Below are 27,125 nucleotides of genomic sequence, written 5' to 3'. Positions count from 1 at the left end.
GCTAATTTAATATGCTTCTGAGAAGTTGGCATTTAATGAAAGTTCTCTTATCTTGGGTAATTGATCTGCAGATGTAAGAGTTAGACATATTGGTGATTAGGAGAGAGATTCAATAGCTCTTAAATTGTCACTCAGCAATGCGGCTTAGCAAGCAGAAGCTCATTGACAAGATTTATCCCTTTTATTGGATAATATCCAAAGTTCCTCTTACACATCCCTAGACCAAGGGCAACGGCACCTTCATGTACTTTCTGAGGATAAGTAACTTCGTGATCCTCCTCTGAGTGTGGAGCTGTGTGCAGGCAGTGCTCCTGTGTCAGCATCTCCTGAGTTTCCACCACAGACCACCGCTGCTCTCTGGATTGACCACACATCACTTTTCACTGCCTGTCTCAAAGACAGCAAACAATCGACCACAAAAGAATTTACTATTAAAAGAATAACCCCTGGTTCAGTTCATTCATACAGTATAACAAACCTGTCTTGACACAGTCTTGGATTCTTTACTGGCTTCCTGTGAAGAGTCTCACAGACATGTGTTTTCTTGCACTTAGCCTGGTGTTTACTACACAGAGCAGCTTTTCCAGGCTTATCCCTCATCCAAACTTTCCGATTGCTTCCACTGCTATATTGGGTGCTAATCGATCCTTGCTGTGGAAAGTCTTATTACGTCCCATTTTTGGATATGTTACTCTCCGGGGTGTTTTATGAAGCGCGAATGCGCTAATTATGTAAGCAGAAGTTCTAAGATTGCAAAGTGTATACTAAAGCTATTTAGTTTTCTTTACTATATGGAAAACATCTATATACAGAAATGTATACGTTTAAAATTGCTAAGTACTGTAGTTTCAGAGTGGTCTTGCGACATACTTTCTTGCTTGTTTTTTTAAATCAGTTTTGAATGCACTGTGCAGGCCACTTTATTTAACACATTACTTTTTACAGAATATTCAATTCCATATTTGCAACCTCATTGATATGCGCTTAATAAAATAGTTCCGATAGTTCCATGACGTCGTGTTTTTTAACCGGAGTTGCCGTGACCGCGCAGGGAACCAATAACACAAGCGCGCTCTCCCAGACAGCAGGACCCGTCCCGCGGCGGGCCTCTATATGACGTCAGCAGGCACACGTGGGAGCAGTGTTTGTTGCAGGAAGTGAAGATGGCGGCGGTTGCGTTGCTATCTGAGTCTGTGCTCGGGTGGTCTATTTTCGCTCTTGTGCTTCTGGTAAGGGATGCAAAATAATGAGAAAATAAAAAAAAATACGACATACATTATCTTGGAATCAGATTAAGTATTTTTATGTATTTAGGGTGTCCTCAGTTACTTTAAACTTGACGTCGACTTTCAGGTCAGCCTGAGAGGCCGAAAGCTGGTGTTGCAGTTCAATAATGCCAGTTAGTCTAGCTTTTGTAACTTTTTTGTAGTCTAGCACTTCCTTTACAACACGTGCCTTGTCAGTTACAAAAAGCCCTTTAACACATACATGTTAATGTCCGGACGTCTCACTTATAAAAAGTGGTCTTTTGCGGTCTGCAGTGAGAAGTCCTATCAAACGACAATGCGCAAGATACACGATATTTCTGAAAACACTACTAACCGTGACAACCGTTTATTATCTTAAAATGTATGTTGGTCAGTTTGTTGGACCAACAACATTATATTGCATTGTGTTCATGTACTGCTTTAAGCCACTGACAACTGTACTATCGCACCAACGTTAATGTTTTGCTTATGCATCCATCAGCATAAGTTAAACAGTTATGTGACGGATCAGTTATTCTTTCCCTTACTGCGATCTCCCTTGAGTACGTTGTGCGACAGATACACACGGCTTATGACTTAGTTTTGCTGTCCAGATGAACTTTATAGCCTGTTGGCGAGAAAGAAGGAGAGGAGATGAACTAATGGAAGTGAAATTTAGCACCACTTTAAGATTTCTTTCACAAAGGGTGCCATCTTATTGTCTCAAGTAATTTTTATGAAAATATAATGAAATTATGGAAACATTGCTGAAAATAACCTATAACAGTTTGATTTTACATGCTGCATGTAGATTAAATACTAAAGTCTATTGAAGAAAAGGACCTTCACCAAGGGAGAAATTGATGATTCTCAATGCTAAACCTCTATAACATTTTATATAGAATAAAAAATAATTGTATTTATAAACTCCACATTGCTATTTTAATATGATGTAAAGACCCAAACTTCTTGGTTTGTTTATAACTCATTGTTTCTTTCTGCAGGTTATTTTGGCTTTCTGCTGGGTGTATATTCGCAAGTATCAAAGTCGACAGGATAGCGAGGTGATCTCTACTATAACTGCAATATGTTCCTTGGCCATTGCGTTAATAACATCAGCACTGCTTCCAGTGGACATTTTTCTTGTGTCTTACACGAAATACCAAAATGGCACTTACAAGGTAAGTATCAACTCAATATGATCATCTTTATTACAGTCAGTGTTTTTGAAACTCTTTTGTGTTGCTATTCTAGTTTTTGCATTTATTCATTTAGCATTTTCTTGTCAATTGGTGCCAGACTGAACATTCTGTCCTCAAGTATAGAGTACTAGAGTAAAAAGTTGCAGAGCAATAAAAGATTCTTGCACAGATCATCACAAAGAACAGTCTTCAAGCTCAATAATGACTATCTACATGTGCATTTAAAAAATCATTTTACTAGGCTATATTTTTTGGTTTGACAAAAGTTGATTACTTCTTCATACACTGTCTGCATGTGAGTTTTTCGTATTTTAGTTTCATACAAAGAAGGTACTACCAGTTGAATCAGATATCACTATTTGTAATTGGAGGTTGCTTTAAGAGACTCTGGTCACTAGAAGTTTGTCCACAGTCATTGAGAAATGCATAATTGTTCATTATTATATTTGCCTCCAAAAACTGAAGAGACAATACTTCTTTACTGTGAAAAATGCAGCACTAAGCAGAAAGTGACTGAGATGTAAAATACTCCAAACATAATGTGAAATAAGAAATGAATTAGTGCAAAGAAGGAACTTTCAAATTCACAGGGACAATATTGGGACATGATCAAGTAGTAGACTCTAGGCCGGGGTATTAGAGCCAGGGTCTGGGGACTCTTAGGAATACGAAACAAAGAAAAATACTCTACCCTCAGTCCTGCAAAATATTGTAAAAAATTAGCACTTTCAGGAAGTGGATCTGTTGATTGGCAGTTGTGCTAGTCATATAATTATAGTTGCAATATCTATAATATTTATGGTCTTCAATTTAAGTTTTAATTCTTCCTTGAGGTTTTGTAAGAGACCTTTTCTCCATCAGCTAGATTTTTTTCAATTCCCACCAAGACGTGAAGCATCTTTGCAAAAGTCTTATAGCCTGTGACTTACACACAAATCTTATACTTTTTTATTGTTTGTTTGGTTCAAATCCAGCCTGTGAGTGAATCACTGCTGCATTCCTTTTATAATATCCCCAATATGCATGTTGGGGAAAAAAAGTATTGTACTCTTATTCTGGCACACCTTTTGAATTTCAGTCTCTAGTGTGATTACATTTATTTCTCATTTATTTTGTTCCTTACCTCACACTAACAGCCTGTGCCATACAAATAACACCTATCATGAAGTGGCCTCACAACAATCAATTGTTTTTGTACTGCAATATTTTTAGTTTACCTAGGGTAACAAATTATACATTTTGGTTTGTTTCAAATTGTAAAGGAGCATTCATAATGCCTTTCTACAGTTATTAATGTTAGCCAGTAGGCTAACTGTTAATTTTAAATGTGCCAGTTTAAATAACACACAATCACTGTGCTCATTATAGTTGAAGACAGCGCCTGTGAAAGTAACGCACTGTGTTCTTGAACACATACAGTAGCAGCCAGTGCTGGAAGTATTTAAAGCTGATTATTATTAATTTGTGATTAAAGTTCTTTGTTTTAGTTGATCAGTGTTGTTTTTATTAATGTAAATTCAATGCATTAGTATTTTAATTATTGTGTAAGGGAGAAATATTTATGTATTTTAGCCATGCATGCTGTGTACTGTAGTACATAATGCAGTTGTATAGGGATGGAACTGGTTATATGTAGATGTGGCTATTGGTGATGGTTCCCTGCACTGAACCCTCACGAATGTTGAGATCCTACTGTCAGTAGTTTTATACTTTTCTATTTCTATGTTATGTGTTGAATTCCCCCCCCTACCCTTTTTATGTGATAAACATGCTAGAAATGTAAAACCTATGTAGTTCAGGTGGGTAACTGCGTCAGCATGCGTAGGCTGCAAAGGAACAAGTAATAGGTTTATTCCATGCTGAAAAAAAGAAGAAAGAGAACACAACGTTTCGGCCATGGAGCCTTCTTCAGATGTGAGAGAGCTCCACGGCCGAAACGTTGTGTTCTCTTTCTTCTTTTTTTCAGCATGGAATAAACCTATTACTTGTTCGCATGTAAAACCTATGTTCACTCTTGATTGTGTACAGCACTGATTAACCTGTTTTAGATAATAGTATTATAACAGGTTATGGATTGCCTATTATACAGTTATAATTGAGGGCTTGTACCTCATTTTTTTACTTGATACCCTCTTTGGTATGAAGTATAAAGGAATGACAGCACATGAGCAAAAAGGAATTTAAAAATAAAGGAGGGACCACCTAGAGCAGCTCACAAATCTCAGGATCTTGAAAGACCTGTGAGCCATCTTGATGCTGCAGCACTTAATGCAGGTTCCCCTATTGTGATAATGTCATGGACTGTTTGACTATGTGTAACAGTACGTTACTATGGATAGTACTTGCCCACTTGTTTTTGTAGATCTCACCATTGAGTGACATTGAGATCAGTTTCAGAGTAATCCCTGAATCTTTCAGAATGGCAGTGCTCCTCTGCACACGGCAAGCGGCTGCTCACTTTGTCATGCTGCAGTCAGAGATCAGCGTTTTAAACTAACAGCAAAAAATCGTCATATTTGACTTTTGGCTGGGGGGTTCTAAAATAATGCACAAGAACCTTCTGTATATATTCTCTCCATGAAGGTTAATTAGTGTATTTTTATGGATTTCAGCATGTCTTCCTATTCCTCAATTAGTATCCAAGTACCACCTCTCTTCCATTTTTCCAGTTAATTTATCGAATGGTTTGGTAGCTGGTATTTAAATTGGTTGCAAAGCTCAAAATGTTAATGCTGTTTTGATCTTAATTTTAATTATTAATTATTGTAAACGACAAGCAGCGTGATCTTAATAATAGCAAATGACGAGGAGAAAAGTTAGGTGAGCTATGCCTTAAAAAGAGTAGTTAACTTGTTGGTGGTGAACAGGGGACCCCAGTACCTCAAATGTGCTTTGAATGGAGTGTCCAGAAAAAGCGCTATATAAATGTAAGGAATTATTACTTATGAGATAGCATCCCAGTGCTCTGAAACAATAATATTTAGGTTAAAGAGTGGGATTTGTTTCTTTCTCAAATACAGGAGCTCCATGGTGTGGAGGCGTTGTTGAAAGAAATATTAATTCGTTTTTATTTCCAATATCCTGAATTGAATCCTGTTAACAAGAGCTGTAATGGTGGTACCCCTAGTACTCCAAAGGAGGTGCTGTGTATAGAAACAGTGTGCCTACTTAAGGGCTTGCTTACAGTAAAATATGAACAAATAGTTTAAGTACTTTATTTTAAACCATCATTTTTGGTCCTGAAGTTATAAACAAGAAAAAGGACATTGATTTTATTGGTAAGATCCAAAAGCTTTATATTATAAAAATATAATCTTTTTAAGAAAAGAAAACACTGGACTATAATTAACAATCAGAGCTGTTAGCCTTTATTGTTTCTCTGTATTATTTCTAATAATACAAAGTATACAAAGTTTCATATACAGTATAAATTGGCTAGACAATTGTAAATTGAAACCGGGGCACTTAAGGAAAAAACAAATCCTATGGTCAAGGTAAGGATGATGTGTGCTGCACATAGCAGCTTGAGGATTCTGGAGATGTGAGGTAGCAGCTATAACTATCACTCTCCTGCTGATGATTTCTATTCAAAGACTTCCGAAACAAATTCTGACTAGAATAACAGAAATAACATCTTCCTGTTGATCCAAATATTTTTTTGGATGCAGAACATGATATTCAAAGAATTATATGCATTAATCTGTGCCGTGGTACATTAGGAGACAGCATTTCATTTTAAAGTGTTTATGTGTTGAGTGTTGTGGTTTCCGACAGTACTTTGATGATATTTGAAATGGAGACATCTGTCTTGTGATACTAGGTTTATTTTCAGAGCTGTTCTATTCTGATTTAGGTATGCAGAAACTATTACTATTACTTCTTTACTGTAACTTTCTATAGCCACATCACTTTTCTACACATAAATAACAAAATAGAACTGTGGCATAAAAATAGCCAGTATGAGGGAGAAAATACTAATTTAGTACAGTAGCTTCTTAAAAAGCTTTTCAAAGTTAATTGCCTGGGAATGTGCATAGCAAGCCAATTAGCTTTGTAGTGGCCCATTGGTGAATTATGCACCTTGTTATGTGTACCAGTTGTATTCTACCCTGTGCTATTTCCTCTCAGCTCATTTTAAGATCTTTCACATTATTTTTTCTTCTGATATAGTTTGAATGCAATTTTCGTTTTTTCTGCATTTAGAAAAACCTTCTAAAAATGTTTCAAAAAATTGTTGTACCTGAAATGAGGTGAGAGGGACGGTACAGAAAAGTTAGATAAGCTATGCCTAAAAAGGAGTACTTATGTTTGATCATTTTCTAAGCATTTTTTTTCTAAACATCTGATGAAACTACCACAGTGTGAGCAGGATTTCTGATTTATTTAGAGCAATATGAGGCAATTTATTAACATGGGCAATTCTGAAAAAGTATTTTATTTGCCTACCTTTGCAAGAAAATGTTTTCTCCTGCATTAGTGGTATAAATGAAATGCTTGCAATTGAAAATGTTAACCCCTTGGTTTCTGTTTTTGTTTGATTAAGGAATGGGCATCAAACAACATAACAAGACAACAGATTGAAGACACTGTGTTGTATGGCTACTATAGTAAGTATTAATAACCATTGCACTACCATTGTTTTTCTGTAGAAATATATCTGAGCACTATAAAAAGACAGTATCTTTTCTTGGTTTAGCCAGAAGTGACTATCACTTAACATTCACAAGGTTTGAACCCATTATACATATTCAGTATATACTGTTTATATACATTTAAACATCCATCTATTTTCTAGTTCTTTATCCAGTACAGGATAGTGGGGAGAGCTGGAACCTAGCCTGGCAAGCAACAGGCACAAGGCAGCTTACATCCAGGATGGGATGCCAGTCCATCACAGGGCACACACAGTGCTTAACTTAGCTTAGCTTTTTATTAGATCACCTCCACTGTCAGAGCTTTGTCTCGTTTGGCCTGTTGTCAGCTTCATTGTGCCTCACAGGACTTTGCAGTGATTTGAGTACCAGGGCATTTCTTGTGGCTGCAAACTGTTAGGCTCTTAGCAGGTGGTGGAAGTTGCTGTCATGTGGTAAACTGGGGAATCAATGACCAATTCGCACCCATTCCCAGCAGAACTTGTGCAGAGATTACTGGAAACTCCCAGTATAACTCAAAACTACTTGACAGGCTGTGTGCTTATTTGTTGTTTTGGTTTAATTCCTTTCTACAGTGCCTCCACTCAGAATCTGTATATCAAATGGACAAACTAACATGAATGTCATTAACACAAATTTCATTAATTAATTTAGATTCTTAATGTTTCTGTTTTTACAATTTACCAAAGTACTTTTACAGAAATATGTTGAAAGCATTATTGATTTTCTCAGTTATTGTCAAGGTTTTGGTGTAATGCTGAGTGATGGATATGTAATGGGAGAATTAAGGCCATGCAAAATATAATCACAAGCCATTAGTGCTCAAACACTTGCTGCTACAATTGTCCTGTCACTAGACTAATGTGGTGAGTCTGTTCCAGAATGCCAAAGTCATACAAGATAAAACATCTTACCTCAAGAAAAGGCCCATCAAGAAAATAACTTCAACAAGAAAAAAACATTACATCTTTGATAAAAGGCATTCTGTACAGGTTTCTTTTTTGTCTACATGGGTTTTGACTTGGAAAATCCTGCATGTCCTGTAAGTGGCTGCCAATTTTTTAGAATATCAATTTTGTGCTCTTTCAGTTTTCTGTCTAAAATATTAGAAATATTAAATATTACATAACTTGAAACAATTAAATTTTGCTTTATTGTAGACTGTATGTGCATGTTGATTATAAGATTATTTGGTTTGTTCAGACAGAAGTGTGAAAAGTAAGAATGTGCACAGAAGGATGACAGAGCAAATTCTAATTCTGATGACACTGCAGGAACTATGTTCCTATGGACGGTTACATTCTGCACAGGAAGATATTAATGTCTTTGTTGTCTCTGCCCTCTGGTGTGTGCTGTTTTTTGATATGGGATCCTGCTTCTCACATCATAGTCTCTTCCTAAAGTTTTAAAGGTGTTGCTGCTCCATATACAGTTTTTGAATACAGCTGATGGAACAGGGAATGTAACTGTATGAGCACCTTATATACAGCATTTTCTACATTTGGAATATACAGCGTTTTTTCATGTCATGCTAACATTATAGCATTTCTTTATTTTAAAGCAAAATAAAAAAACACAGAAAATCACGTTTCACTGTTCTCTCCTGTTCTTATTTTTTAGGCCATGTAACCTAAACATATTTTTCACTTGGTATTCACTTTTCTATTGATTTTTAAAAAAAAATCAACTAAAATATTTTTTTACTGTTACACATATGGATATTTCGAGGAAATGTCAAGGAAAATACTAATTTAATCATTAAGGAACATTGCTGTTTTATTAGAGACATTTAGTCCCATTTAGCAATCAGAACTGAATTTCTTTTATTATACAAACAGAGCTGCTCTGTATTCTATTTAATGATCTGTTTTTTTAAAGGAACTTTGTTTTATTCTGTTTGATGTGAATAGAAGAAACAGACTTCAGGGAATACCCAGCCTTGACAGCTTATCTGCACGTAGCTCTGTTTCTCTTGCTTTCTGTCCTCTAGGGGAGTACAATGTGAATCTGTGTAGCCGTTCTGAGTTTGTTTCTCACAGAGTGGAGGAACAGCTGCCTTAGAAGTAGTAGACTTTCTCTGGTCTGGTGGCAAAGCCTGCTTGCTTTGCATTTCATTTGGCTTATGAAGTACTATGTAGCATTAATTGCAAGTTTTGTAAAGTCATTTTTAAAAACAGCTAAAAGAAGGCATTGTGCTTCATTCATCAGTTCCTGATCTCACGGTGGTGGTAGGGGTAGAGAACAACAGAGATTACTGGGGGTACCTGAGACTTGAATAGCACTGACGTAGTTTACATTTTGCATTTTTTATGTTAAAATTAAAACCATTTTTTAGAGATGTAGTTGTGCAAGCATACAAAACTTTTATGATTCATGTTATTGTTTTACATTTATTAGGATACACGTTTAATAGTTGTTATGGCAACTGATGGTATTCAGAGACTGTCAATTCATCTGCAAGGTGAGGCATCATTAATTAAGCGTATGTGGAATATCGAGAGAGCTGGTGTTTCTCAAAAACTTCAAAATGGCTGCAAGGCATCTTGTAGTTAAGCCTCTGCCCACAAGAGCAACAAATAGGCATGTTCATACCCCAGCAGCAGTATGGTGTTCAAATTGATGGGAGAACTTAATGACAAAAAACCTCAGTGTTTTAACTGCAGCAAAATGATTGAAATTGACAGCACAAAACCAAGCAAATTAACAAGGTACTAGGAAACAAAACACCTCTGAACTACTTATAACTACCATGAGTGCTTTTTATGGAAAGGGGAACATTTCAGCTGGAAACAAGCCAATTAATATACAAAATGCAAAAGTGTGGGGTGCAGCAGGTCACACAAGTTTCTTTCTGGTGTTCAGTTTGAAATGCTGGAAAAGGGAGACCACACTGTTGCTGAAGATCAAACCAGCGTGTATTGAAATGATTGAGATCATTATGGACCATAGATTACAGATAAATTAAAAGCTGTTCCACTGTCAAATACTAGAGTGAAGGACAGAATAAATAAATTGGCAGAAAGTTGCTTGTTGTCCTGATGGTATAGCTTCTATAAAGGATATAAATAAAGGCTTCAGAAATGTTTGAAAAAGAAACTCCTAACTGCATGTCCTGATAAAATGTCAGAAGATCTTGGTTCTACACTTAAGCCAGCTGTTAAAATGCAGTTACATTAAAAGGTCAACTAACCAGCAAAGGAGTTCATGCTAACTTATTTGAAGATGAATCTCACGAAATTCAAATTGCTTTCCAAGGTTAAGTGACTTTGACATCAAAAAGTTTTTTGAAAAAAATGTGTTGACTCATTGAATCAGAGTTGTAACAAATACATAACCCTGTTTCTGCAATTAATCCGTTGTGTGTCTGTTAGAAACTACATTTAGTACACTTCTCACAAACACAGCAATTGCTTTTACCAATTTAATGTCCAATCCCATAACTTTTGAAGGAACTTAAGATACTCAGAGTTCAAAGACGGTAGAAAGCATGTAATAGGTTAGGTTAATTTTGATACTACTTTTTATTATTTCCAATATACAAGATAAATCTGTTTCAGATCAGGCTTTTTTGTACCTGGCAATACAGCTGTGACTTAAAAAGATTGAGAACCATTGCCTTAGGTTATTTATGGCAGCACGTTAAAACTGTAGACTTTTCTATGATTAATTTAGGTTTATGGGCAGTATGGTGGTGCAGTAGTTATCCTTACTGCCTTGCAGGGCTGAGGCCCTGGGTTCAATTCCTGGGTTGCTATTTGCACCGAAGACATGCTGGTAGGTTCTTTTTCTTGTGATCAAATTGGCTCTGGTGTAAGTGTGTGCTTGTCTGTGCCCTGTGAGGAGCTGGCATGCTGTGTGGGGTGTGTCCCACCTTGTGCCCACTGCTTGCTGGGACAGGCTCTGGCTCTGTCTCCCCTATGACCCTATATTAGATAAAGCAGTTAGAAAATTGATGCATGATATTTATCTTTAAATGTTATTGTGGGTTTTATGAGTATCAGTTTATCTGTTTATTAGATATACTAATAAACCAATGTTGGTTTGTTAGAAGGTTATAAACAAATCTTAAGCTCTCTTTGTACCGATGTTGGCTGTTTGTCCCTTCCTGCTTGTTTACTTGTAAGTGGCTTGTAGATGTGAGGATCTCTAGGAAGGATCTTGAAGTTCAAGGCAGCAGACATGGCAGTAATATACGGTAAAGGGGTTTCATTGTTTTTTTTTACCCACTGTGACAGCCTTCTCTGCTGTAGATCTGTGACTTCTAGAAAGTTTCTATTAGAATTTGAGAAAAGTTTAAAGTCAGCACTGATGAAATCTCTTAACTTTAGAGACCTGCTCTTCCTGTTTTACCTCTGAGTCTGACACTGCCATTTTGTCTGTTCAGTATTGTGCCATGACAGTTAATGTTAACCCAACTTAACCCAACTGTGTAATAGAGCAGCATAGACAGGACCCTTAATATTCCAAGCAGACCATATTATGTGAGGGATTTTTGGCACTTTTGTCACTAATTTTATTTTTTCTGTCCTACACTTTTTTTGTCCTTTCACAATATTCCTTTAAGGCCTTGAACTGGTTTCCCCAGTGTTCTGACTAATGATGTGCATTTATTGCTTACCAGTAGGTGGAAACCACGACCTTCCAAAGTAATTAAAGCCTAAAATGTCTTATGTTTTGTTAAGGTGGAATTAACATTCACATGTTTTGTCTGCTTTTGTAATACTTATTGCTTTATTACATGCGGTTATGGAACTTTTCCTTCTTGGAATGTTTAACATTAGCCAGCAGCCATATCACCCTGCAACTCACAACTGGCAACACACCGAAGCTCAGCAGGTGTGAGCCTGGTCAGTACCTGGATGAGAGACCTCCTGGGAAAACTAAGGTTGCTGCTGGAAGAGGTGTTAGTGGGGCCAGCAGGGGGTGCTCACCCTGCAGTCCATGTGGGTCCTAATGCCCCAGTTTAGTGATGGGGACACTATACTGTAAACAGGTGCCGTCCTTCGGATGAGACGTAAAACCGAGATCCTGACTCTCTGTGGTCATTAACAATCCCAGGGCGTTTCTCGAAAAAAGTAGGGGTGTTACCCTGGCGTCCTGGCCAAATTTCCCATTGCCCTTACCAATCCTGGCCTCCTAATAATCCCCCTCTATGAATTGGCTACATTACTCTGCTCCTCCCAACTGAGAGCTGATGTGTGGTGAGCGTTCTGGCACACTATGGCTGCTGTCGCATCATCCAGGTGGATGCTGCACATTGGTGGTGGTGGAGGGGAGTCCCCATTACCTGTAAAGCGCTTTGAGTGGAGTGTCCAGAAAAGCAATTATTATTATTATTATTATTATTATTATTATTATTATTATTATTAACATCTGTGGCTGCCTACTGCATTCTGGTACTTCTTGTAAATTGTAATTTCTACGTCAGGTGTTTTGTTTACTGCACACAAAAACAGGGTTGTCTAGCACTGTCACAAAGGTGAGATTCCTGTAACGAATGGGAACTTTCTTTTTTGTGTTCTTCCATTTGTGGGTAGCAAAAGAGGAAAGATGCATGAAAACTAGTTTACTAAAGAAACGCTCAAAACAAATATCTGTATTTCATTGCTATATTTTCTATAGTACCATTCTTGTACTATAGCACTTTGTACTGCATAACAGTGTTACAAATTCTTTTTTTAAAATACTTTTTAAATATTAACTTAGTTTTATTAAAGTCTTAGTTTAAAATAGTCTTAAGAGCACCCAATTAGTCTTGATTTCTGATGAGAGTGTGCTCCTGAACTCTTTCACATAGTTTAAACATACACTTTCTTGTGTAAAAATTAAAACGTGAGACATCAAATTTTAATTGACCGCTTGATATATTTGTCTTAAACAACAGCTGGGTTAAAAAGGATATTTAATTAAAAAAAGTAATAAATAGGTAAAAGTATTTTGCAGTTTGAGGCCATTGCAGGGTTTTGAATTGCTTTCATACACTGAGAGGATCTGGGCCGCTTGAAGGTGCAGTTGTGGCAACATGATGGGTAGGAAGGGGAAAAATTTAGTGTAGCTACAGTCGCTTAGTCAGAATTTACCCTAAGTGCATTATAGCTGTTTAATCAAGTCAGAGATGTGGCACTCAACTTTTGTACTTGACATTGACATCTTGACATTTTTAAGCAAGAAGGTTTTAGCAAGTAGGGAAATTTTAAATGTTTCCATGCTACAGTTGCTTCTCTTACAAATTAAATTCAATTAACCTTTATTGCCGCTAAGAGAATTTGTACTGCACATCAAAAGCTCATAACATATAACACGTGACAATAATGCAATACCACAACAGTACAATACCATGATACAAAACAATATTTAAAACATTGCTCAGTAAGAACGTAATCCAATATAATAAGAATCCAATAGGATAAAAACAGACAGTTATCTGGTAAAGTATCTAAAACAATAATAAAATCCCTACCTCCAAATAGTCTTTTTATTGTTCATCGATTGAATGCTTTTAGGTATAAATGAAGTGGATGCTCTCTTAGTCTTTAAATAGGGGACATGGTTCCTCCTTCCAGAGGATAGGAGAGTATGTTCTTAAAAGCGTTGATGAGAGGGGTCATCTAAGATTAATAATATGTCACTCTGTTAGACCTGTTATTGAGCCCAAGAATGTGCCGGTAATCTTGCCACCAGTCCTGAACACTTTGTTCAACTTGTTTTTGTTTAGCAAAGACAAGACACCTTCCTAGCTCTGAATGCAAAAATGCCTCCTAATTTGAAAAACTTTCACACCATCATATATCTGTTGGGTATTTTTTGGTCCCTTGCAGTTTCACTTTTAATCTTTTGAGATTGTTGGTTGTATTGAATAAAAGCACATGATCACACAGCCATATATCATAGTTGATACTTTTCTCCCTCTGTTTCACATAAAAAAAGTTTCTCCTCATAAGTCCAAACATTTTGCATACTGTACCTGAATAGGGCAAATCGCCATATTCTGCATTAATCGTTTTAAGAAACATTTGGACTTAGGGTGTGGTTCAAACCACTAACCCTGATATAATTTGCAAACACACATTGTGCTTTGTGGTGTAGAATGCAGTGATATATTGTTAGAGTCCCAGGTCAGTTTTCCTCCTGTATTTGTTTGTGCCAGGGCATTCACATCTTATGCTGATGTAATTTCTCCCATGGTGGCATAATTTGATAATGTATCTCTTGAGTTTAAATGTATAGATGGAATTGTGTGGCAGAAATGCCAAAGTTGCAGACATCCTTAAATGAGTAGACAGACTTCTGACCAGAGCTGGGAAGAATCTATGGCACTGTCTGTGTTGGAAAATAATTGATGATTCTACAAATTTTGAGATTTTCACTTGTAAACTAAGTTGCAGAATGTCTGCTGCATTTTTTCAGGAAACTTTTGCCACATGTAGGAGGAACTAATGAGAATTAACATATGGCTAAATGACTGATGTAGAGGTAAGTGGCATGGGTTTATGAGGGAATGGGTATCCTTTGGGAATACATGGGTCCTGTAGAAGCAGAATGGGTAGCGAATACCAGAGGGGCACTGATTTATTGTGAAGGAGTGTGTGTAAAGTATTTGAGGAATATCTACACTAGGGGGCAGCACACACACAACGGGCCAATTGTGTTGGGATCAGAAAAGCCCAGGGCAGCTGAAAGAACACAGCTGAGACAAATGGCACATTGATTCTTAACTGTATATGCTGGAAGCATAAGAAATAAAAGGCAAAGACTCAAGGAGTATAGTAGTAAGTGAATGTAGGGATGGAATACAGTGATGAATGTAAAATCAATGGGCTTGCAAATTTTGAAAAGACAGGTGGGATAGAGGGGGTGATGGAGTGCCTTAAAGAACTGAAACATGACGGCACAGACGATTAGACTCTATATAGGTTAAGCTGGAAAAAATCTATGGGCTTAACAGCGTTATAGGCATTATAATTCTAGAGAAGCAAAACAAAGGAATAGAGCTGTAGGACAAGTGTTGAATTTGGTACAGATGGATGCAGAATACAGAGAATGAGGAAGTTTAAAAACATTAAAGACTCAATAATGTTATTCTTGGTGCAAATAAATCCAAGTTTAAGGAATGGTGAAATTGTGGGGAGGAAAAAGAAGAAAGATTCTGCAGACTACATAAAAGGCAAGATTCAGAGAAAAAGTAAACAACGCTACAGGTCCTTTTGAAGGAAGTTTTTCAGTAACAGTTCCTAGCCAGACTGTTGTTCTGCTTAGAGCCCTGTTACTCCTAGGTTGGCCTCTGGATTACAATGGCTTCTTAAGTACAAAACATTTATGAGACCTTGTTCACAGGAAACAGCATGTTACAATTTCTTATTGGGCCAGTAGAAGCAGTGGAGGACTTATTGATCTGTGTCAGGTCCATTTCTCTTCCTTATACTTATTACATAAATCCTGGTGTAGTTAGCAACTAGTTAAATGTGCAGATAAATAGAGGAAGGAGGCAAGTACAGAAGGACTGGGCAGACACCTGGCAAATGATCTTAATGTTTATAAGTGATTTGCACAATAGGACTAACATATTTTATATGTAATTCTTATATATACTGAAACTGCGCTTGGAATGTTCATGGGTTTAATGAAGTGGGGAAGCAATACAAAAGCAAACAGTATTAAGGTATATAATAAAAAGTGTGAAATGTAAAGGATATTCTGCATAATGTATAGGTGAAAGATTTTAAATTATAAGATGCTTTAGGTTTCAAATAAGAGCAACAAGAATGCTATCTGGTCTCAAGGGATTGTTTTAGACAGCTTAACGGAAACAAAATCTCTTCAATGTGGAACAAAAGTATGCAAAATCCCCAGCAGTATGGATCGGTTCAACCCAGGAGACTGTTTTACACTTACTAGTGAAATAGAGATATTTGTGGTCACCGTGGAAACCTAGTGGGAATCCAAATAATAGGATATACTTCTTTATACAAGGAGACGTGAATGTCTGGAACATCCTTTTCAATTGAAGTTTAAAGTGTAGTTTTCTTCAAAAATGGCTGATTGAAATATTATATTAACTTATCTGCATAACTGCAAAATTAGCAATATCTGCTAAATTGCTGACAATTGTTTCTAACATTTCTTATGTTCTTGTTTACTCGGTTATTAAACACACTTACATCTTGAAAGCTTTATCTGCACTGTTTTCCCCAATTAACAATTTGGTTTTGAGCTCAACAGAGTTCCAAGATTCTCCATGTCTCTAATTGTGAGTAGCATTTGTTGTGGTGTTTAGGATTGAGATTTAAATAGATCCAAACAGGGCCAATGTCTGCATTTATGTGTAGAAATATGGTGTTTCTGAATCCTTGCACAATTCTTTATCTGTTTATTCATATACATTTTCCAAATGCTAATGTTTTAGATTGTGAAGGCAGTCCGTTGTAAATAGTGTTTAGAAATATATACAGTGGTGCTAGAAAGTTTGTGAACCCTTTAGAAGTTTTTGAATTTCTGCATAAATCTTACCTAAAATGTGATCAGATCTTCATCAAAGTCATAAAAATAGATAAAGAGAACCCAATAAAACAAATAACCAAAAATGATAAACTTTTTCATTCATGTATTAATCAAAATGATCCAACATTAAAATGTTTTTGTCAGAAAAAGTATGTGAACTTATGCTGTCAGCGACTGGTGTGACCCCCTTGAGCAGCAATTACTTCAAGCAAACGTTTACGGTAACTGTTGATCAGTCCCGCATGTTGGCTTGGAGGAATTGTGGTCGATTCCTTCTTACAGAAGTGCTTCAACTCATTGATGTTGGGGGGCTTTCTTGCATGAACTCCTCACTTCAGGTCCTGCCACAACATTTCTGTCTGGACTTTGACCTGGCCATTCCAAAACACAAATTTTCTTCTGCTTCAACCATTCTTTGATATACTGACTTATGTGTTTAGAGTCATTGTCCTGCTGCAAGACCCAGCTTCTGTTGAGCTTCAGTTCACAGATGGGTACCCTGACATTCTCCTGAAGAATCTGCTGGTACAATCCAGAATTCATAGTTCTGTCAATGATGAAGACTGGAATCCCGAAGTGCTGGTAACAGGACCTCTAGGGGAAGGCAAGTCTCCGCTGGGTCATTTATTTTAGTTTATTACTTAAGCCATTGTTATTAAGAGGCATGTAAGCAGTAACCTTAGTGCGATAAGCTCTAATGTTGGAGCACCGGTCTCACTGGTCTAATGGAGAGCCCTGTCTTGGACAGATTGTCTGGTGGCTTGACTGTCTGAGAGCAAGAGGTTAACTAATAATTTGTGACATTAGAAAATAGTGCTTTTGACGTTAATCACCATCTAGAAAACTGGAGCTCATCACAAATATTTAATATAGAAAAAATAAAGTAGAGGAAATACATCATATGTGATTAAAAATGTGATTGGACTATAGCTTCACCTGTATGGCTCCTTCAGAAATACCGATTAACTCTCAGCCCTGGATAAATGTAAGGTGTAAAACCTGTGGAGTCTGAAGTTTTGTTCTACTGTTGTATTAACTGTTGTATTTTGTTCTACTGTTTTATTAACTCTCAGATCTTTCTTTCTCAGAACTGAGTTACAGTGAGTTATAGAGAAGATAAAAAAATAATGAAAATATTGCACAGTTAAATGTCAAATAAATTAATGATTTAGGAAGAAAAAATATAATTCAAATGCAGCTGGGCATTGACAGATCAGATTGCAGGAATAATTAGTGTAGCATTTTTAATACTAGGTTGGTATGAGACTTCATATGCTATAGAAAGAGTAAGAAGATAGAAAAAGAAAAAAATGGCCTCTAAACACGTACTAGAAACTTGCATATTAAAGTGTTGTTTTTCAAATGTCATTTATAGTGGAAACATTAGTAATTAGTATTAAAATTAATGTGAAACACATATAGAATCCTTATAATAGCAATTTAGTTACTTCAAAATAAGTCCTTTTTCATTAGGAATTATTCTGTACATGAAAGTTGAAGGCATAGAAAAACTTGTGGTTATATTGTGACAAATATTTCAGTCTCATGCTTTGAAGTTAAAGGGCCTGCACTCTTTTTTTAGTACTTGCTCAATTAAATTTAAAAAATCAACTGTCTTTCTAAGATTTTCTCAATTTACATAATGTAAATTAATTCAATAATTAAAATAGGCAATGATTCTAAAGTTTTATTCTATAACATTTTTTACTTTGTTTTAAATTTGAGTGAAATGTGCTTTGTCCGTTTTCCCTTTAATCAGATCCAATTACTTTTACATCACGGCTGCCCAGAGACTTTCCTAATATTTCTCTCAAGTCATGCGTTTTAGAGAAGACCTTCTAAAAAAACGTCTAAAACAATTTGAGCATCTCTCCTGTGAAGCTGTTTTAGTTGGAGCACCTTGATGGACCTTTTCCTCTGTGAAACTAAGGAAATTAAAGGGTTCAAAAGCTCACATTGATCACTCTGTCATTGGCATTGTCCAAATCTTCTGTTGATCTGGTAACGTAAAAGCACATAAAAATCAATAACAATTTTTAGCTCACAAAAAGGACTTTTTCTTCAGTGTTACTTGGTGTATCTGTATTTAATCTAGAAATGCCAGAATCTAGTAAAGGTCAAGTGTTTGTACTGAACTTGTCTTTACTTAAAGTTTTGTAATAAAGAGGCAGCACAGAAAGTTACAACACATTTGTTTAGGTTTGCTTTCCATAGCAAGAACAAAATGAAATTGCAATTGATTGTCAAAAACCTGTATATTAGTGGAGTCCACCAAATTGGTCTATTACCCTTTTGCCCTGTGCCAGGTGAGCTGGATTAGAAATCAAAGGGAGATAATTCACTATTGAATTGGATTTTCACAAGCTGGCCCTGGGTCAAATGGTCCTTAGAAAGTGCACAGTAAGAACACAGGTGAAAGAAGCTACAACGTACACTAAATGTTTTTTCATTATCATCCTCCTTATAAAAACACAGTAACCTCAGATTGAAAATCAATATTACAGTACATGAGCAAAGAAAGTCCAAACAATGCTTACTCTTTCAATCAGCCTACAAACAGTATTCTTATTATATTTCACAATACAGACTGACCCTGGGGTCAATAATAATTAAAACTACAGTAGTACTCTTGTAGCAACTATAATTATAGTGATTTTGTGGTCTACTTAAAAAAAATATGATAATTATAGTAGTATTTATCATTGTTTATTAGTAAGAGACAACTACAAACATTGATACTGTTATGTTTATATACACAAGTAAGTCCATACTGCAGGATATTGATCTTCAAACAAATGGACCAAATGAATGGAAACAGGCCTAAACCTCAGTCCTATGTCAAATGTATGTAACCTTATATTTACAGATAATCCTAATTGTAACTGACCTGAATGCTAAACTTACACTTTACCACAACCCTTACATTTACCAATTACAGAATAACTATAGTCTTCTCTCTGTTGTATGGGAAATTTTATTATTTAACAAAGGTGAAGTGTTGAGTACTGAAGCACAGTACTCTATTTTGCACGTTGTAGCCAGTTCTTAAAGACCAAATACTGTATTATGCAAAAGTGCCCAAACATAAAGCTCAGCCAAACAGCAGTACAGCAAGTAAACACAGTTTTTGGTCTGGGGGACGTGTTTCCTGTTAATGTCTCAATAATAATAATTGCATACAAAACACCATAGGAAAGATAGAACAAGTTAGTGCTGAAGTACATATTTCTCATCTCATTTGACTTATTAATCTTGAGCAGGAGAAAGGTGTACAATACATATAGTGTCGCATATTTGCTGCTTAAAATTAGTTGCAGCTGAATGACTTAATTAAGCTTTTCTGGGCAGATAGACATTTCCAGTTATTAATAATGTGCAGAAATTACATCTGAACGAAAACACCATGAACAGGTTAGTCATGATAACTGGAATCTTTGATGACAGGACATACACAAGATTGCCAAATGGAGGAGACCATTCTGTCCATCTTGCTGGTTTGGTAGCTTAATAATTAAGTGAATTTAAGTTTCATCCAGATATTTCCTGAAAATAAGAAAAAAAACAATTTGGGACTAAACAGCAATCCTGGGAATCCTGAGGTCCACGACTCTGAACAGAACCTCAGTGTATTTACTTGTTTTTTATTATTTACCCACATTGTCATGATGAGGAAACAGAAGAAGGTGCATAAACACTTGGATCCTTTTAATGCACGTCCATACAGCTTAATTCACCCACGAGACAAGCCCTGTTAATGGATCAATGTTAAACTGCCCAGAATCTATCAAAGCCATGATTTTGTTTAAGATCATTTCCTTGCTGCTGTTTCTGCTGTTGCCCTATTTCTATATCATTTGCAAATTTAATTTGCTAACTGCTCTAAAATCTAAACCATTGTTAAAGAACAGGAATAGCAGTGCACCTATAGGAACTATGTGATCAACATCTGAACTGTAGTAGAACATTTTAATGTCATCTAATCCAGAAATTGTTGTATTGTATGATATTTTTGTTTCTATTTCATTGTTTCTTATATAAATCTGGAGGGCATTGTATGTTGTGTGTATCTTGACTAAAAGGTGCCTTTTTATAGTTGGAAAACATGGTCTTGTCTCCTTTTATGCCTATCCTAATGCCATATGGATATATTAATGTTCTCTGTAGTTCCTTTAAAGCCCCCCTTTTACAGCCTGCCAGTAAAGGTACAAATAAGCAACAACAATAGTAAGAAATCAGCAAAGAAAATTGATCTTTGGAGAGCAGATCAAAAATAGTAATAGAAAATTCAGATTATTCATTGAGAGACAGGAACACAAGCTTAACTCAGTTCTTCCCACCTAATATATCTTGCTTACGTAGCAGATATGCATGGGTTGCCTAACTGTGTGGAATTTAACGATGAGCTCCTTTGTTTTGTTGAAGTTGATGGTGAGGCTCTTGTCTTCACACAGTGTTGTAAGGAGATTGACCTCCTCCCTGTAGGCCCTTTCATCATTTTCTGTGATCAGACCTACAACTGTGGTGTCATCGGCAAACTTGATGATGGAATTGCTGTTATTTTTGGCCTTACAGTCATGGGTGTAGAGGGAGTAAAGCATTGGACTAAGCGCACACCCCTGGGGGACCCAAGTGTTCAGAGTTAGTGTGCCGGAGGTGTGGTTTCCAAGCCTGACAGCCTGGGGTCTGTCTGTCAGGAAGTCCAATATCCAGTTGCAGAGGCTGGTGTCATGACCCAATGCACTGGGTTTCTTGACTAGTTTCACTGGAATGATGGTATAAGAAGCTGAGGTGAAGTCGATGAATAGTAGTCTTGCATATGTGTATTTTTTATCCAGATGGGATATGGCAGTGTGTATGGGCCATCTGTGGATCTGTTGGGCCGGTAGGTGAATTGGTACGGGTCAAGTAGTGTGTCTGGAATGGTGTCCTTAATGTGCCTCATGACCAGCCTCTCGAAGCACTTCATGATGACAGGTGTTAGTGCCACCGGTCGGTGTCATTAAGGCATGTCACTGTGGTTTTCTTTGGTATTGGGATGATGGTGGTTGTCTTGAAGCAGGTGGGGACTACAGCTTTGGCCAGGAACATAGTTTAAATGTCTGTGAGTACACATGCCAGTTGATTGGCGCAGGCTCTGAGAATGCCGTCAGGTCCTGGAGCCTTGCATGTGTTCACTCTTGGCAGACATCTCCTCACCTCATCTGCAGACAGCCAGAGCACCTGGTCGGCTGCGGAGGGTGCAGCTCTGATGACTGGTTCTGTGTTGCTGGCTTCAAACTGAGCATAAAAGGTTTTGAGCTTGTTAGGCAGGGAGGCATCATGGGGAGATGCACAGATGTTTTTCCTTTTGTAGTCTGTGAGGGCCTGTATACCTTGCCACATGCGCCGTGGGTCATTAGTGTTCCTCTAATTCTTGTTTGAGTGTGTTTTTTGCATGTTTAGTACCATTCTTTAGATTGATCCTGGCTGACTTTTAGTTCTGATTTGTTGCCCAATTTTGAATGCTGCATCCCTTACTTTGATTAGGATGCGAACCTCACTGTTCATCCATGGTTTCTGGTTAGGAAAAGTTCTGATTTCTTTTGTGAGCGTAATATCAGTACATTTCCTGATTTAGCTAGTGACTGATGATGCATATTGCTGTATGTCAGTGTGTGATCTCCTCGTCTGTGTGTGTGTATATATCCTGTTATGTTCTGACCTTGTGCCCGGGGTATAGTCCTGGATATGGTGAATAGATGAACAAAAGCTAAAGAATGTTACTACGTGTAATGGGATACATTTTAATAGGAGCCTGTCCTACATTAAAAAGCAGCATCATGTCAAGCATTCAGTCTGTCATTCTGTTGTATCATAAGAAATCTCCCCCCCCCCCAAAAAAAAACAAACAAAAATCAGTGCCCAGAGGATTCTTTGCTGTTTGCAGGGAATTAAAGCTTATAGGAGCTTGGGAAGGCATGGAGGCATTGAGGTTCACAAATCTCCTAGGTCTTTGTCGTATAATTTAATTTCTGAGATTCTGACATTTCATTTTGAAATCAATGTAATAAAATGGTTGAAACCAGCCTTTCCCGTGATTCAGTCCCTGTGACGGTTTCTCAGTGCAGGCCTCCCACAGCAAGTCCCTGCTCTTTAATTCTCATCGCTTTACAGCCTTGAGGGGCTGTGCTCTAGCAATTGTTGTGTGTCCCTTAGCAATTTAGGGCACAACAGTAGGCAGTAGGTTTAAAGTATTCAAGGGTACCTATAGCTGCCATCCCACAGTTTATTCCTTTTGACTTCTATACAACAGGAGAGTGATAGTTCTCCTGTATGCTCAAGCTGCACCAGATAATTTGTTTAAGTGGGCGTCAATGTGGGCGCTGGAAAATAAAATCCCTGAAGCTTAAAACCAACATGTCATATAGCTTCCTCATCTTCTGCCAGTGTTCTAAAATTCCTTGCTTGGTTGGTTGTGTGCAGCATATTAATTCATTTATTTTGACTTCTTCAATGAAAGTCTAGGTTTTCTTTGGCCTTTCTGTCATTTTGAGCAATCTGCAAAGCTACTTAGTCAAAACAAACACATACACAAAAGAATCCAGACAATAAGTTATTTATGCTATGTGCATGTTAATGCTAGGCAGTGGAGTGAATAAATGTTGTAAAGTATAACATTTTGCAGTTTTGTTTTGCTGCTTGTCCTGCTGTTGGTCTGCATGAGCCTGCTGAAAGCACAACCCTTCCATGTTAAACTGGCACAAAAGGACAGGCTATAATGATCAGACTGTTGCATTTATCTTTATACTCAAGGCACAAAAATACAAGTAAGATATGTGTTAAAGCTTGTCGATGTGCGTCCACACGCAAAAATATATGTGAGGATAATTTCCTTAATTATATCCTTGGTCAGAGGTGTTTTCCTTAGCATTCACCCTGCTTATGGAATAAAGGAAGGTGTGTAGTAATGCACCTTGACTATTCCCTTGGTGTGGGAATATTCATGCTTTCATGATTAATATTGTCTGTTATTTTACCCTGAGCCATATGCTATGGGTGTACTGGCTCAGCTTCATTTTCTCATTTGTTTTCCTTCATGAGTCGGTCGGGATTGAAGAGATTGTAGGCAGCATTAAGTGTGTCTCAGCAGAACGATGAACATCACTTTATTTAAATGTATGTGTTGCCTTTATGGCAAATCCCAAAGACTAAGCAAACTGCTATTAAAGTTAACTCAATCAAATTCCTTTTGAATTTATTACTAGATTGTGAGACAGCAGTACCTTGTTTAAAGGGATTCTGTAGTTTACTGGAAGGAAGAGTATTCCCAAAGGTCACTGCTGCCTATTGTTAATTACTGTAATTCCCTTATTTCTGTGTTTAACCATGTGTAAAGTACATGCTCCTCTGAGAACAATACATAAACCCAATGGGCATTTATTATTAATAATACCATATATCATGCATTTTTTTATTTGGCTGATGCCTCTATTTAAGAAAATTCAGTAATTGCAATTTACTGTAGCAGCAATTTTAAAAAATACATGATAATTAAATGTATCACAGTATGATCTTTATAGAATATAAAACTACCTATCAAATGTGAATATGACTAGGTTTTTACAAAACTCCTGGGTTTTAATTTTTTATACCATGTAAATGTTCATATATTTACACGTAAAGTTGCAGAGTGAAATTTGCTGTTTTAGGTTACTCTTGCTGTAAAGAATCTGGAATCTAGAAAATAACAGGAAGCTTACGTTTTACTTTTGTCATAGGCATGGTCACCCCACAGGCATTTGTAAAAGCAGAACACTGAAAAATAATTAAGGCAAGAAATTAAGGTTTTAATTAGTAAATTAGTAAATACATTAGAAGTTTTCAGAATTGTGAAATGCAATTGCTTTCTTTTTCTTCATGTATTATTCTTTTTTTAAAATAAACAATAATGGTTCAGACTGAATTCTTCAACATTTGTAACTACTGTACATGGATTCAGATTGACAGTTGAGTAATGGCATACTTTGTCATACTTGTGGTATGATCAATGTTAGTGAATCTTTATTTCCTTTACACTGAATCTGTGCCATCTAACATTTTATCCATGGCATCCAAAATATTTTTCATATGTTATTTTGGCACTCTATACCAACCTTCATTAGTTACACTTCAGAAAGAGAGGCCTCTAGTCTTTCTCTTATAGGGTCTTTTCCCAGTTTCCATATTTATTACCCAGTGGAGACTCAGTACTGAACCTGATCAACATGTTTGCTACACAATGCAATGGATTTCTGTGACAGTGCTCTAAGAGAGACTGCATAGTGACAGAATAACATCCATTAAATACATTGTTACCCTAATAATGATCAGTAATGCTAAAAGTGCATTTACATGCATTATGGAAATTTGTTTTGCACTTTTATGAGAGGTTCTTTCTGAAGAAGAGCCTAATGCTTCAAACTGAAGAGCTGATTGTTAGTTATTAGACATGTTTCTGCAATTTTAAAAAATACTTTTATGGGTTTGAAATTACTATCAATTGGTACTCAGTCCCCTAGTTTGAAATGTACTTACATTCCTCCTTTTAAAGGTGATATTTCATGACTTTAGATTCTTCATATTTATTACATCCTCCATCATGGGTATCCAGAGATCCCATTATAAGAAATTTAAAACTGGATTTTCTAGCCCATTTTGTTACAATTCTTATTGTGGTGAAAAACCGTTATAAACTGGGGGAAAGGTTAGAAATTCTTAAAAATGTACATTTGTCATACAAACTGCAAGAAAATTGGATCTTATTTTCATCTCAGTGGCTGCTATGAACAAGGACAGTTATCAAATACTGAATCTGAATGAATCTTCAGTATTATTTTCTTATTGTAAGTCTAGTAGGAGACCTTTGATAACTGCATTTAAGTCTACAATGTGGAACTTTTCAAAAGCTGTCTATTGTGGGGCAACCTATAAAAAAAGACATAAAAATAGTATAGTACAAGAGTACCTGCAAAAAAATTACTTATTTTGAGCAGCTAAAATAACGAAAGGTTGTAGTTGTTCTTGTGTTTGTCTCTCTTTCTCTGTATGTCAGTATCTGTGTTTCTCTATAGTTATTTTATTTTTAGTTTTTTTTCATTTATATTCTGTTCATGGTAAAAATATTTTTTCCATATTCTGTGTAATGAGATTACTTTTGTAATCATCTGTTATCATAACATTAGTGTATACAACAGCATAGTTTTTTATACTGAATACCTTTTATGTACAAAAATATTAGTTGGGTTTACTTGATAGGCACAGGATTTTTCAACATGTCATTAGAAATGACTTAAATACTTTCTGACATTTTGTCTACTGTGGGAAAAAAAAACAATCTAGTACATCCTCCAGGATGGTTTTTTATATTAATAGTCTGGCCAGAATTTAGGAGATTGAGATCCCCTGTAGTCACTGTTAAGGGTTTTTCTCAGGCTTCTGGTAAGAGCACATAGCCATGAGTCTTATATGATCTTGTGTTGTTGGAATTGAGCAATACAAATGGCTGTAAAGATGTCATTGTTTTTAGTTCAGCATCACAAAGGAAGAGTTGGCTTTGTACAGTATGGTTTTTGCATAGTGGAGTGGACTATATTTTCTGGTCATTTTTAGAGTTGCTATGATATTTTTAAATGAACATAATTTGATTTTATTAATAAATGCTTTTGATGTCTTGAGACTTCTGATGCTGCACCAGGGACAGTCATTTTACTTTCCCAAATCCTTCCAGGAAAAAAATCCAGAAAAAAAGACCATTGTCAAGGTCACAGAGCTCATCTCTGCGTGGTTCACACCATGTTACTTCAAGTGACAACCCAGGCTGATTGAAAAGCCTGTTCTGAAGTGTCCTCAAGGGGCAGGAGGTGGTTGAATAGGTGCACCACAAGTGTTTTTTCAGTCTAGTTGATTTAAATTTTGTTTTGTGGGGAGGTGAGGTTTGCAAAGTAAAACATACCTAAAATTAATGTAATAAATGCTGGAGAAAATGGACAGCTAAGGGATTTAAACAAAACATAACTGCAGCTCAAAGATTTGGATTGTGATGGAATCTTACTTAAGAGGAGGGAAGTGCAGTCATAACTTAGAAGACTTGAGTGGTCCCCAAAGCATTGTGGGACATTCTTACCTTACCTTCATGTCATCCTACAGTCACTTTTGAATAGATACTGTTCTATTAGATCTATGAATGTATATATACTGTTTCAAGATACTGTTTAAAGAAAAGCACATTTTAAGAATCTTAAATTTGTATATTGCTGTTGTAAAAAAATATCCTGGATTACTTTTCTCATTCTTTTGCAGCCTTGTACTCTATTATTTTGTTCTGCGTCTTCCTGTGGATCCCATTTGTCTACTTCTATTATGAAGAAAAAGATGATGACAACATCAACAAATGTTTGGTAGGTTCTGTGGAGATAAGGAGGTGGAATGTCAGAGGTGGTTAATGGCTTTAATCAGCACTGCAGCCTGTTATTGTGGCTCAGCTGAGCCCACCATAGCTGTATCAGCTT

General features: G+C 36.5%; 1 protein-coding gene across 2 annotated transcripts in view; it reads left to right on the top strand.

Moving 5' to 3' along the window:
• The first annotated feature begins 1,129 nt into the window (after window positions 1–1,129).
• lmbrd1 (LMBR1 domain containing 1) overlaps window positions 1,130–27,125 on the top strand; it is an 85,681-nt gene continuing 59,685 nt past the window's right edge. For both annotated transcript variants that reach the window (XM_006638871.3, XM_015363265.2), the window contains exons 1-4: window positions 1,130–1,229; window positions 2,252–2,428; window positions 6,993–7,056; window positions 26,917–27,014. In XM_006638871.3, the coding sequence (XP_006638934.1) occupies window positions 1,164–1,229; window positions 2,252–2,428; window positions 6,993–7,056; window positions 26,917–27,014 (405 nt within the window). In that variant the 5' untranslated portion in view covers window positions 1,130–1,163. The remainder of the gene's footprint in view (window positions 1,230–2,251; window positions 2,429–6,992; window positions 7,057–26,916; window positions 27,015–27,125) is intronic.

Source organism: Lepisosteus oculatus, chromosome 17, assembly GCF_040954835.1.
Source record: "Lepisosteus oculatus isolate fLepOcu1 chromosome 17, fLepOcu1.hap2, whole genome shotgun sequence".
Taxonomy (NCBI): domain Eukaryota; kingdom Metazoa; phylum Chordata; class Actinopteri; order Semionotiformes; family Lepisosteidae; genus Lepisosteus; species Lepisosteus oculatus.
Note: the sequence above shows the minus strand (reverse complement) of the source record. Positions and strands in the feature narration are given on the sequence as shown.